Here is an 11,871-nt window from a genome sequence, read left to right on the forward strand (position 1 = left end):
TAAACTAGGTAATATTCTAATAAATGTGACAAAAATAACATTTGGGAGTTAATGAACTTAAAGTATATTTTTATAGATTTATTTTGTTCAATGACATAAAGCAAAACACAAAATAAAAAAAGAGTATATTTATTTATTTCAGAAAATAAATTAATACATTTTTATAGATTATTATACTTATATCTATCTAAAATGCTTACCTAGATAACTTAATATACATTACAGCAATGAGCGAGTGTTAATCAAGTTTCAGGTCAACCAGTCAGCTTTAATAAAACAGAACATTAATATTTCATACCTACACTAACCAGCATAAAGTATAAGATATTGTAGATTTGTTGTGCTTCATACATTGTGGAAATAACCACTTTAACATAATCAGACAACTTACAAAACAACAAGCATTTTAGGTTATGGGTTGTGCCGTTATACATGTAATTATATTATTTTAGTTTAATGTTCTTGAATTGTTAATAATATGTTATCTAAAAATCCTGCTGGAGCTTGAATATTGTTTTGGTGTCTTCCCCAACCAAGGTACCAAATTATTGTCATAACATGGCAACAACAACCAACGGTCCTGTTCCCTACCAGGCAATTACAATAATATCCTAAAATAGCATCTAAAACTGAATCACTATTGTGTTCAGTGTCATATAACACATAAGAAAAGTAAACTCTCTGGGAAACATGACGAGACTTAATACGACTTCTTAATAGACGAGGATTATTGCCACCAACCCGTATTATCATTTCATGAGAATGTTCCAGTTCGGAACACACTTCAACAACATATGTACCATTCTCCCTAACATGTTCACCGAAGTAAGAACGCGCTTGTTTCACTTGATATGGGCCAAGTGCAAACAATATCAAATCATTGTATGTAAAAACTGGTAAATTATTAAGTTGAGGTAAATTACCATCAATACGAGTAAACATAACTCGTCTCCTATTTAAATTAAATTCATTAATGAATTGGCCAAGATGATTAGGCTCTTCCATATAACGAAATGCTCTTTGAATAATGTGTTCAGCGTTAGAACTGTCCCTTATAACAGGGTGGAATTTATTTAATAGCGCCCCAGCAATTCTGAAATCAACCATTAAATGTGTTGAAGCATTGTTAAAATATCTTTGTCTGAACAGTTTAAAATCTCTCTTAAACCTTCCGTTCACGACTTCCACAACCCATCTGCATAGTGTCACTTTACGGCTTTTATTAGCTTGTGAAAATGTGAGTTGACTTGCTCCTTCATCTAACGATTCAGGTTTAAATACTCTGTAATTACAATTTTCCAGTAAAGGGATGGCATCTCTAAACCCCCTATCTAAAACAAAAATGTCATTTTCCTTAAAAAGTCTCCGGAACTGTCCATTTTCATTTGCAAACAAACTAGTCATTATGTCAGCATCGGTTTGGGTGGCAGCATAGGGCCCTACAGCATCAATGATGTGACCATCACAAGACACTATCATAAATGGTTTTATCAAATTGTCATATTTGTGCAAACTATATGTCTTTTTTTGAAACATATAGTTTGTACTTTTCTGCAAGTATATGTAAGTCCCATCAAAAATTGCAATTGCAGGCCTATCTCCAGTTATAGGCTCTTCAGTACCACCTAATAATGCTTGCGGAACTCTCAAGTTTCTGTTGGCTATTTCATTATGATTTATATGGTTTACACCAATATTATTGGGTACTAAATCCTCATTTAGACACAACCTAACTTTTTTCATAATTAGTTCCAATGTGGTATATTTCTTTTGAACATTTATTTTCGTTAGAATTTTTCTTTTTGAAATCATTAAATATAAAATTAAGAGTTAATGCTCGTGGTAAATATCGTGCTAATGGAGCGTTACGACGTCTATAATGACTAACAGCTGGATTAAAGCTTAAAATGTGATCCATAATAACGTTTCTATTTAAGCGCTTTTTCTTCCCTCCTCTATTCTCTTTCACATCTTCGTAAAAGGCTTTACGCTTTATGGCTCTACTCAATTCTGTAACTACTGCATCGGTTTTAAGTCCAAGGGTCTTTAAAAAGAAATTTCGACAAACATTGAGAGCTTCATTACCTTAATTGTTAAATAATAATATCGACTTTCTGTTTTAAAAAACTTAAGTACTAAAGTACTTCTTCTATTGTAAATAATTTGCATTTTCTTTTACAGCCACTTCCACACATCTCTTCTATAAATCGACTGCAGCAATTAACAAAGTCGGAATTGAAAAAGTACGTTTTTTCAGTACGGCCAGATTAAGTTTCTAAGATGAATTAAATCAACCTAAAACCGGGGATTATTACAATATTTGGTATGATGAAATAGTTTTAAGTACTCTATAAGATAATTAAGAAAAAAACTCCAATTATGTTCAGGAAACCTGAAAAAAGGCACATGTTACATTATTAACCGCTTGAACATCTTACTAAAATGTCGGAAATGGGACATCCTACATTATTAATTGGAGTTGTATTGATCGATTTTGTCGGATGTGGTATATCCTACAATATTTATTGGAATTTTAATTATCGACTATGTTGGAAGTGGGAAAACATACATTGTTAACCGCACATTCTATTCACTATCATGTAGATACTACATATATGACCAACTATTATCAATTAAAAATCTGCTATAATTTAGGTTTTAAAGCTTACAAAATTTTCAAAATATTTCTTATCTTGTTCGGCACAACTACGTCTGCTACCTACCACAGCAATGCTTTGTCCCGGTCACTTATACCATGTTGTTTTGTATCTGGCAGATATTGCTAACAAAGCTTGAGAGTACATATTTGTTAACATTCACTCCCAGGACATTATTTCATAAACACCTAGGATTATGGTCAAGCAATGAAAACAAATTTTTGTTTTTAATCAAATGGTTACTTTAATAATTGACAAGTAAGTACCACTAAATCTGTATCAGGTACTTAAATAACAATAAAGAATAGGAACTATCAAAACGCATATTAAGACGTGGTAAAAGTTTCATAAACTAAGGCACTTTCTTGGGCATTCTTAGTTATAAAAAAACCAAAACACAACAATAACGTAATTAACTTTTCTTAACTAATCAACACTTAACTTAAACAAAGAACTTCTAAAATTTCTAAAAACAAAAATGATCAAATAAATACTGCAATTCTAATAGGTATTCTGACATAGGTAGGTAATAATGACTAAAATATTGTTTTTTTGCATCTAATAACAATATTAAACTTAAACAGTCTTTTCTCTTAGGAATGAACATAACACAAATTATTCTTCTTAATTCTAACTACCAATCTACTTTCTCAGGAATCACAGTCGAATCATTATAATTATTATGGCACAATCAACTAACCCTATATCTACCTACTAAATTACTCCGAGTCATCATCATCATCTTGAGAATTAACCAAATTTGCAGCATCTGTGTTAGGTAAGTTGAAATAAAATCTATGAAAACGATCGGGTATAATTCCCGTTCTGCAGAGATCTGTCAAATCCTTGTATTTGTCTTTGCTGATAGGTAAATGTCCGTCATAAGCCCGTTTCAAATCAAATTCGTTTGCCAAACGTTGTTGGTTCCGTTTTCCCGCCCTTATTACGATAATTGTCTTTGGCTCATCATCAAAATCGTACTTGTACTCTATACGATCAAACTGTTCAGCATTAACTTTTATTTCTCTTATGGTAGTCCACATAACCTTTTGATTCGCCGTATTTTTAGTCCAGTTTTTATTAGCAAGCAGGGTTTTAAAATCGAAGATTTCCTCTTGTTTTATCTCCTTTACTATGTAAGGGGTGCCTTCGGATTTAGCCCATCGAGCTAAGCAATACCATTCTTCGGGCACCCAAATTGACTTATGGCGGCAAGCTCGCTCGATTGTAGAATGGACACTGTCTCCTTCGTTTTGTGTGTGGCCCTTTTCAAGGAAACGATGAGTGACAGTTACTCCGAATTTTTTAGCCACAAACAAATAGAGCGAAAAAACAATTCTATTGCGGTTCTGTCCAGCGCAGTTGTCAGACCAAAATCGGAATTCTTTAACACCTCTTTCAACGTGATGTTTGATAAAATCTAAAAGACAACTAGACACCTCTACAGATCCTCGCTTAGCAATACCATCATGCCACATGTAGCAAGTACCTACGTTGCTAATCAGATCATAAACGGTGAAATTTAAGGTAGCCAGTCTCCTTTTATAGTATAGTACACTCACTTCACTATAAGGAGTCACTAAAACTTTTTGAAAATCAAATGTAGCTGCAACGATGGTTCTATTGGTTTTCGCTTCTCCTTTGTCTGCTTTCTTCAAATCTCTGGCTTTCTTCTTCCGAACTTGATGTTTAGAAAATACGTGTTTTTCTTCATCAGTAGGTGAAGATTTGTTTTCAAACACATGACATATATCGCACCTATCTTTCTTTGGTCTATGTAATGCTAGATTAAAATTCAAACTAACGATCTCTCGGTATTGCCTTTTGGTTCTTGCTTGTGAAGAATATTTGCTGGAATCAAACCATTCACAATAAAGCTTGTACATACGGGAGATGCTTTCGATGCTTTCTAAGTAAAGCTTACTGGAATTTTTTCGAACATAGTGGGCCTCGACAATAGGTAAACATCTTACATGATCACAGACACTCTTAACCATGTCGTCATTATAAACACGTTTCACATGTTCATAGCGTCCTCGTTTATCTTCTTCTACCACAGACTGTCCGTCATATTTTTTCCATGCTGTGCTTACTACACGCTCACTTAGTGATATGGTGTTAAGAAACATTGTCTTGCAAACAACAACTGCATTTTTATCAGCATCCGGAAGAAAGTATTGAAATGTGTTTTGTCTATCATGCTTTGTAACCTCAGTTGTTTGACGGCGTTTTGGAATTTTATTGGTGTATTTTATGACAAACTCCCAATGTCGTTTCTTCTCACCTAAACGCCAAAAATATTTAAAGATTCGTAAACGTTGTTCATGAGATAGCTTTTGTTTACATTTTAATCTGCATTTATCCGTACACGGTACTTTCAACTGTTTCTCTTCAACCACCTTACCTTTTTTGTTCAAAAACTGTTCCCCGGTGTTTTTCTTCAATTTTCTTTGTACTGTAATCCAATTATTTTTATGAACTAGGCGTTTCTTTCCCCTATCAGTCTTAAGAGTTTTCCTTCTGGAACTGGCTGTAGAAGATGGTGTAGGTACATCTGTAGAAACTTCTGAATAACCCGATGGTGTTCCTATGTTTCCATAATCAACCTGGGGTATTATGCAATCGACACAACAAGTACAAAACGGATTTTCACAATTTTGATCGTGTGGTGGAATAGGTGATGGCATAGGTGTTGTGTTTAAAATCTCGTCTGGGCTATTGTCGTGAATGTCGAGTACCCCATCCTTGTTATAATTAGGATCTGTGATGTTTGATACCTTTAGTGGAGACGTACTGGAAACGATAGGTGTAGGAATGTTTGGAAGATCTAAGTTTTTATCTGACCTCAACATTTCTGGAGCGACTGATGCTGATATTTCTTGATCCATGGCAAGAAGAATGTGTTCTGTCAGGTTCACGGAGCTATCGGTAAACACATCTCCTAGTAGGTCTTGCAGCTGTATAAGATCCTCTTGAAATTCTTCTGGAAGTGGGGATTCTTCTCCTACAATTAATAAAAAATAATGATTAGACTGCTAAGATCGTAGAATGCACATCGTCTTACCTCTCCTACTAATATTAACAATGATCGAGAGAACAGAAGTTCATGAAAATTTGGCATGTTTGAATGTTTGTGTATTTTATTACGCTCAAACAGCTAGAACAGAATCCTGAATAGATTATAGGATAGGTAATTGTTAACCGACTACGACAAAAGAAAGAGTGAAACAGCTAGTAAATCACAACATAAAACAAGGAAAACCCAAAGAAAAAGTTGTAAAACAGGTACCTAGACGTAATAGTATGACAAAGACATATCCGACTCAATTATTACGATATATTATCCGAATAACAAAGTCGGTTTTACCACATCCAACTTAGGAATTATATGATTTACAATAAACAATGTCGGTCGTACCACATACGACAAACGCTATTGCTAACCCAACAAGTAATATTGTAGGATATGGTACATCCGACCCAAAAACTAAAATGAAAATCAGTTAAGATTGTACGATCTGGCACATACGACAGTATTAACCGCACATTTTTATTTTTTTACTTTTGTTAGAATAGTGTGATTAAAAATAATAAAAGTACAAATTTAACTTATTCCCTATTAAAAATAATATATAAATATTTAAAAAATATGGACAAAAATATGTAATACTTACTTTTTCTCTTCTGACCGGACTGTGTTTGAACCTCGGTGTCGTTTAAATTTGTTTTTAATGGATTATCTTGCTCCGGAACATGTTGCCGTACCAAATCTAACATTCGCCGAGACCGAGACATCATTAAAATAAACAATATTGCATTGTAACGGTCGAGTTGATCGGAGAGACAACGAGCGTGCGCTCTCCCCGCTAACTAAGTGGAAACTGCCAGATCCGCGCGGCGCACGAGTCTCCTCAACCCCCGCGCGCCCCGTGAAGAGCGTCGCAACATGACTACCTACATTGTTAATCGAGCGACACAAAAACATCCGACTATTTTCCAATTGAAAAACACAGAAAACGTCCTTTTTGAAATTTTATACTTTGTGAGGTGAAAGATTATAGGTATTCAAGGCTTCTAATGCAATAAAACAAAATTGGCCAAAATGTAGTACCGACCATGTTAATTGCTGCAGTCGAAATGAATGCTTTAGTTTATTTCTCTGTATTTTATTGTTTTCTGTTCGAGTTAAGATATGAGAAAGTTGAGAATTAGTTTCTTCAGAATTTTCACCATTAATTATAATAGGACCTGGATATTTTGCTATAAAATGTATCTTATTAGTCAATTCTTTTAATACTTGTTTGAGGCGAGTTGAAACTCACTGCCTGTTGTTGGTTCTTGAAGATAATAGAATTAGGATAGGTAGCAATAAAAATAGATTCATCAAGTTTTGATTCATTCGATTTTGGCAGTATTGATCGAATCGTAGGTTGTGGAGTTTCTATAAAATTAATGAGTTCTGTCAGATCGTCGTCGGATTCGATGGTAGTGACATATTTATTGTTAAATAAATCACTTACTGAAAAGTCTGAGTCTGCCACGGAATCATCGCTGTCGTACAAATCTGATATCTCAGAGATATTATCGTTGTCAATGTCAGCTGATATTCTTGAGGGACCTGGTATAGGATCATCTGATAAAGCTATGTGTTGTTTTTCAGAAGTGTTGTCGTTTTCAGGTTCGCTTGCGATGCATTTTTGGCTGAAAAGAAAAAATAACAATATTCATAAAGCAAACAGCTCACACTATGCAAAGAGGTTAATATGCAGCTTTGCTTTTGTTACATTATATTACCATTACAAACAAAACATACTTATGTACACACAATAGAGTAGGTAACATAGGTAGTTAGCAATTTTTATAGAACAGTATTTAAATGTTAGTAAGGTATAATATTCATTAAAATAAACAATCAAATCTTTCTACTTTGCCTTGTATATACATTTGATTGTAGAATTAGTTTAGATACATACATACAGCTTACGCTTTAATCCCACAAATTAATTAATTAGTATAGATTTGGCACGTTTTTTCCATAAGATAATACAATACTATCAAAATATTTTAAGTTTTGAGGTTAGAAAATATTTTACTTAAATTATCGCAAATTCCTAATGAAAAAAATACTAAAATCTTTGTACTTACCAATCCTCCTTAGCCGTTAAGGCTTTAAACATCAATGACGAACGATAAAACTGTCTTTGAGCCATTGTAAACAATAAACATTGCAAGAACAAACACGAACGATCCACTCACGTGCGCACTCTGCGACTTACTAAACATGGCGCGAAAGTTATCGCGCTTCGGCCGTTTTTCAAAACCTAGTATGGCACAAGAACAAGTTCAAAGCCTAGGAAGGGACTATTTCTTGCTAGGTTTTAATATTGTCATTGTGCCATAATATGTTTTGAATTTGTTTTGGTACCAAGTTTTTGTGACCTATGTGGACATGCTAGGTTTGTAATTCCATTATTACGCGTATTTTGGAAAAAATGACACTGCAAATTCATGCGTAACGACCTTTTAAGTAGCATGCAGTAAAAACACGTTTTTTTTTAAATATGTCCCTTGCTAGGTTTTGAAATGGGACAGCCGAGCGGGTTCCCATACTAACTGGTAAATTGGTTCGTAAAACTGCTATTGTTGCTCTCAGATGTTGTTCTAGTTCTACAAATCTTGCCGGCATAATATAATAGCTCAAATTCCAAAAAAAAAAAAACCAACAGATTTATGAAAGTTGTTTTCATTTAAATGTTTGTTTAGGTGTTATAAAACAATTACTCGATTGGAACCAAAGGACATTGCTCTGCGTCCATACATTGTTGGCCCTGGAGCCAAAAGCATCTGATAATTATGTTTTGTATTCTCTATCATTAGTTGATTCCTAGAAGATTTTTTTTATAGCGGACTAGCTGCAGAATAGATATATTTTAAAAAAAGTGTCAGATTTTGAGGTTATAATTTAACCGTAACAACGAATATTAAATGTAGGTACCTACCTATGATTTTTCATAACTCTGAGTGATTTTTAAGAAACTGAAAAGTAATATTATAATACCTACCTAGATAATTAGGTACCTATGCAGTTATTTTTCTAAAAAGTGGATGAAAGTGAAAAATTAAAATGCATTTAAACTAATTAACATAAGGTAACTGAATTCTTCAAAACGGTGAAGGAAAACATCGTGAGGAAACCGGCATGTCCAAGAACAAAAAATTCGAAGACATGTGACATCCACCAATCCGCATTGGGGCCCGCGTGGTGGGTTACGGCCCATCCCTCTCCTAGAGAGGAGGTCTGTGTCCCAGCAGTGGGAACATTAAAAGGCTGATGACGATTCTTAGCTTATTATGCTTAGATTTTTTTTAAACCTACAGTCCTACAATATTTATATTTGAATAAGAAATAAAACACGGATTTTAATTTCATATTTATTGTTCTTCGTCTAAATTACGAATTAAAATAGTGTCTAAAAACTGTGCAGGGGGGTTGACATTGTTTTGGTACCTCGCATAACTTAGGTACCAAATAATGGTCATAACATGGGTGCAGCAACCGATAGTTCTGCGCCCAACGATGCAATTTCAAAATTCGACAATTGCTTGTCGACCTACTTGTGATGAGTCAACTAAAATATATACAAAATACATTTTAGTACTAATATAACGCTGTGAATTTTCACTCGTAATAACAAGATGGTTTCAGAATTTAGCACTAATTCTGTAATCAATTGTTGATCAACCTCCCTGCACCAGAGATGGGTCAAACCGTAATTTTTTCAAATCGGTTAAACCGAATCATAATTTTGCTCAAACCGAATTACAAACCGATTCAACCAAACCGAATCATCCAGTACTGTATGACATCATTAATTCGTTCATGAACCCCGTTATAAGTTATAAACCGTATTACGATACGGTTTAATAAATAATAGGGATGGGAAAAAATACCGATGACTGAAAAACATTGTATTAGGCGTTTATTTATTATTAATCATATGAGTATTTTTAAGATATAAGAAAAAAATCAATACCTATTATATAGTAACAGAAATGTATCTAGAACAAAATCAGATGACTTTCCGTAAAACTAATCAAGTAGTTTATTCTGAAAATTATGTTTCAAGATATCACGTCATCAGAAAAATAATCAGCTACAGTAAATAAAAAATGTAATCATACAGGTATTGAGACTAAAAATGTGTTAAAAATTACAATATTTTTATTGCAATTGTAGTCAAGTAAACTTAGAAAATAAACTTCTCTTCAAAAAGTCAAAAATAAGCCTTATAACTTGAATTATCAAATACGTATATTATTATATTCAAGTAACTAGCCACATACAACTATGAAAAAATCAACAGTCTATATATATATATATACATATATACAATGTGATAGGGTTTGGACTTCTAACCCGTTAAGGTTGAGTACTACATCTAATTTTATGAACAAAAGTCGGGGGTCGAAGGGGTCGAATCCCCTCCCCCTTAAAATTATGGCTATTTTAATATTTTTCTTACTTTATGTAATATCAAAGGCTGTATGTGTCGTAGAAAAAAAAAAACGACAAACGGTAGCTAATAACCTTGGCTAACTAATTCATTACTTTTTTCATATGTTTGATAATGTTTTGGTGAGAAAAAAATATTTCTGAATAATCTTTGCCGAAAAAATCACTATTTTTCAATATTTTCAATTGGGGTTTCAAACCCCCATATTACTTTTTTGTCGATAAAATTAGATGTAGTACTCAGCCTTAACGGGTTAGAAGTCCCACACCTATCACATTGTATATATACAGGGTTAAAGGGTAAGTCGACCTAAATCCTTTAAGACGTGATAGTTTACATCATTCCTGACTGATTTGACCATGGGACCCCATATCCCAAACTTAACCGTTTTCAAATTATCGGCATTTTAACTTTTTTGATAAAATTTCCCATTCTTTTGGCTATTTCTCCCTTGTTTTGTCTTTGGTGGCTAAATTTTGTTTTGTTTTTGCTTTTTTGTGTAGTAGATTAGTTGCTTTATTATTTAGAAAACTAAAACTGTAAATAACTGTACCAACTGAGTCGTAGTAGACGATCCAATGTTAAAAAAAGTAAATAAATTTGTGATAAGTTGTTTTTCTTTGTAAGATATTTAAAAAAAAGTCTATGACAACTGTTCTGCAAATGTGCGTTAAAATATCTACAATTCTTCAGCTTTCTGATAAGGTATAACATGATAGGGAATAATTTGAATTCTTTGCCAAAACATCGATGAAGTACTACAAGGTAGTAATAAGAATATCGATATTTAAGCTTCAAATTTAACTTGAGTCAGATAACAAAATAAAACAAACTGGTTCACTTCACTTCAGAAGGAGTGTCAGGGAGTGGCTTTTTTTTGAGTGGAGAAAATCATCCAATTTCTTCTCCCACCTTGGGCGAGGCGAGAGGGAGTGTCAGACTCTTACTGACTAAAAACCACCCTGTTCCTTCTCCTGCTTTTCGAGCCGGAGCCCCGGTAAACCCGCTAGGTAGTCCGCAGCTCTGGATCAGGCATCAGCCCTACTGGGCCCCATCTGTGGTGGTCTGATGGCTCTTTGAGGCGCACACATAAAAATCCATAGGGGTCAGGTCTGAACTTCTAGCTGGCCACGGTACAGATCCACTTATTGGGATAATTAGTGTCCAGTGCGGGCCTGCGGACGGCGAGCAAGGGGAGCTCACCGCCCGAACAGAACCAGACCCGTGCGTGCGACGCGTAGCGTTCCGCGCGCGCCTCAAAGAGCCATCAGACCACCACAGATGGAGCCCAGTAGGGCTGATGCCTGATCCGGAGCTGCGGACTACCTAGCGGGTTTACCGGGGCTCCGGCTCGAAAAGCAGGAGAAGGAACAGGGTGGTTTTTAGTCAGTAAGAGTCTGACACTCCTCTCGCCTCGCCCAAGGCGAGAGAAGTCATTGGATGATTTTCTCCACTCAAAAAAAGCCACTCCCTGACACTCCTTCTGAAGTGAAGTGAACCAGTTTGTTTTATTTTGTTATCTGACTCAAGTTAAATTTGAAGCTTAAATATCGATATTCTTATTACTACCTTGTAGTACTTCATCGATGTTTTGGCAAAGAATTCAAATTATTCCCTATCATGTTATACCTTATCAGAAAGCTGAAGAATTGTAGATATTTTAACGCACATTTGCAGAACAGTTGTCATAGACTTTTTTT

The 11,871-nt window shown here is 34.5% G+C and overlaps 1 protein-coding gene across 1 annotated transcript; it reads right to left on the reverse strand.

Annotated features, from left to right (window-relative positions):
- Positions 1 to 113: 113 nt before the first annotated feature.
- Positions 114 to 11,271, reverse strand: LOC118281402 (uncharacterized). The gene is made up of 2 exons (XM_035601975.2): positions 6,332 to 11,271; positions 114 to 5,661 (listed from the first exon to the last, which is right to left on the reverse strand). The coding sequence occupies exons 1-2, from the start codon at positions 6,453 to 6,455 to the stop codon at positions 3,377 to 3,379; spliced, it is 2,409 nt and encodes an 802-aa protein (XP_035457868.2). The 5' UTR covers positions 6,456 to 11,271; the 3' UTR covers positions 114 to 3,376.
- Positions 11,272 to 11,871: the final 600 nt, after the last annotated feature.

This window comes from Spodoptera frugiperda, chromosome 25, assembly GCF_023101765.2.
Source record: "Spodoptera frugiperda isolate SF20-4 chromosome 25, AGI-APGP_CSIRO_Sfru_2.0, whole genome shotgun sequence".
NCBI classification, from domain to species: domain Eukaryota; kingdom Metazoa; phylum Arthropoda; class Insecta; order Lepidoptera; family Noctuidae; genus Spodoptera; species Spodoptera frugiperda.

Excerpts from the sequence above, each read along its gene's own strand:
- LOC118281402 (XM_035601975.2), bottom strand. The coding sequence starts at position 6,455 with ATGATGTCTCGGTCTCGGCGAATGTTAGATTTGGTACGGCAACATGTT. Across the intron at positions 5,662-6,331 it reads GTCCGGTCAGAAGAGAAAAA|GAGAAGAATCCCCACTTCCA; the intron begins GTAAGTATTACA and ends TATTAATTGTAG.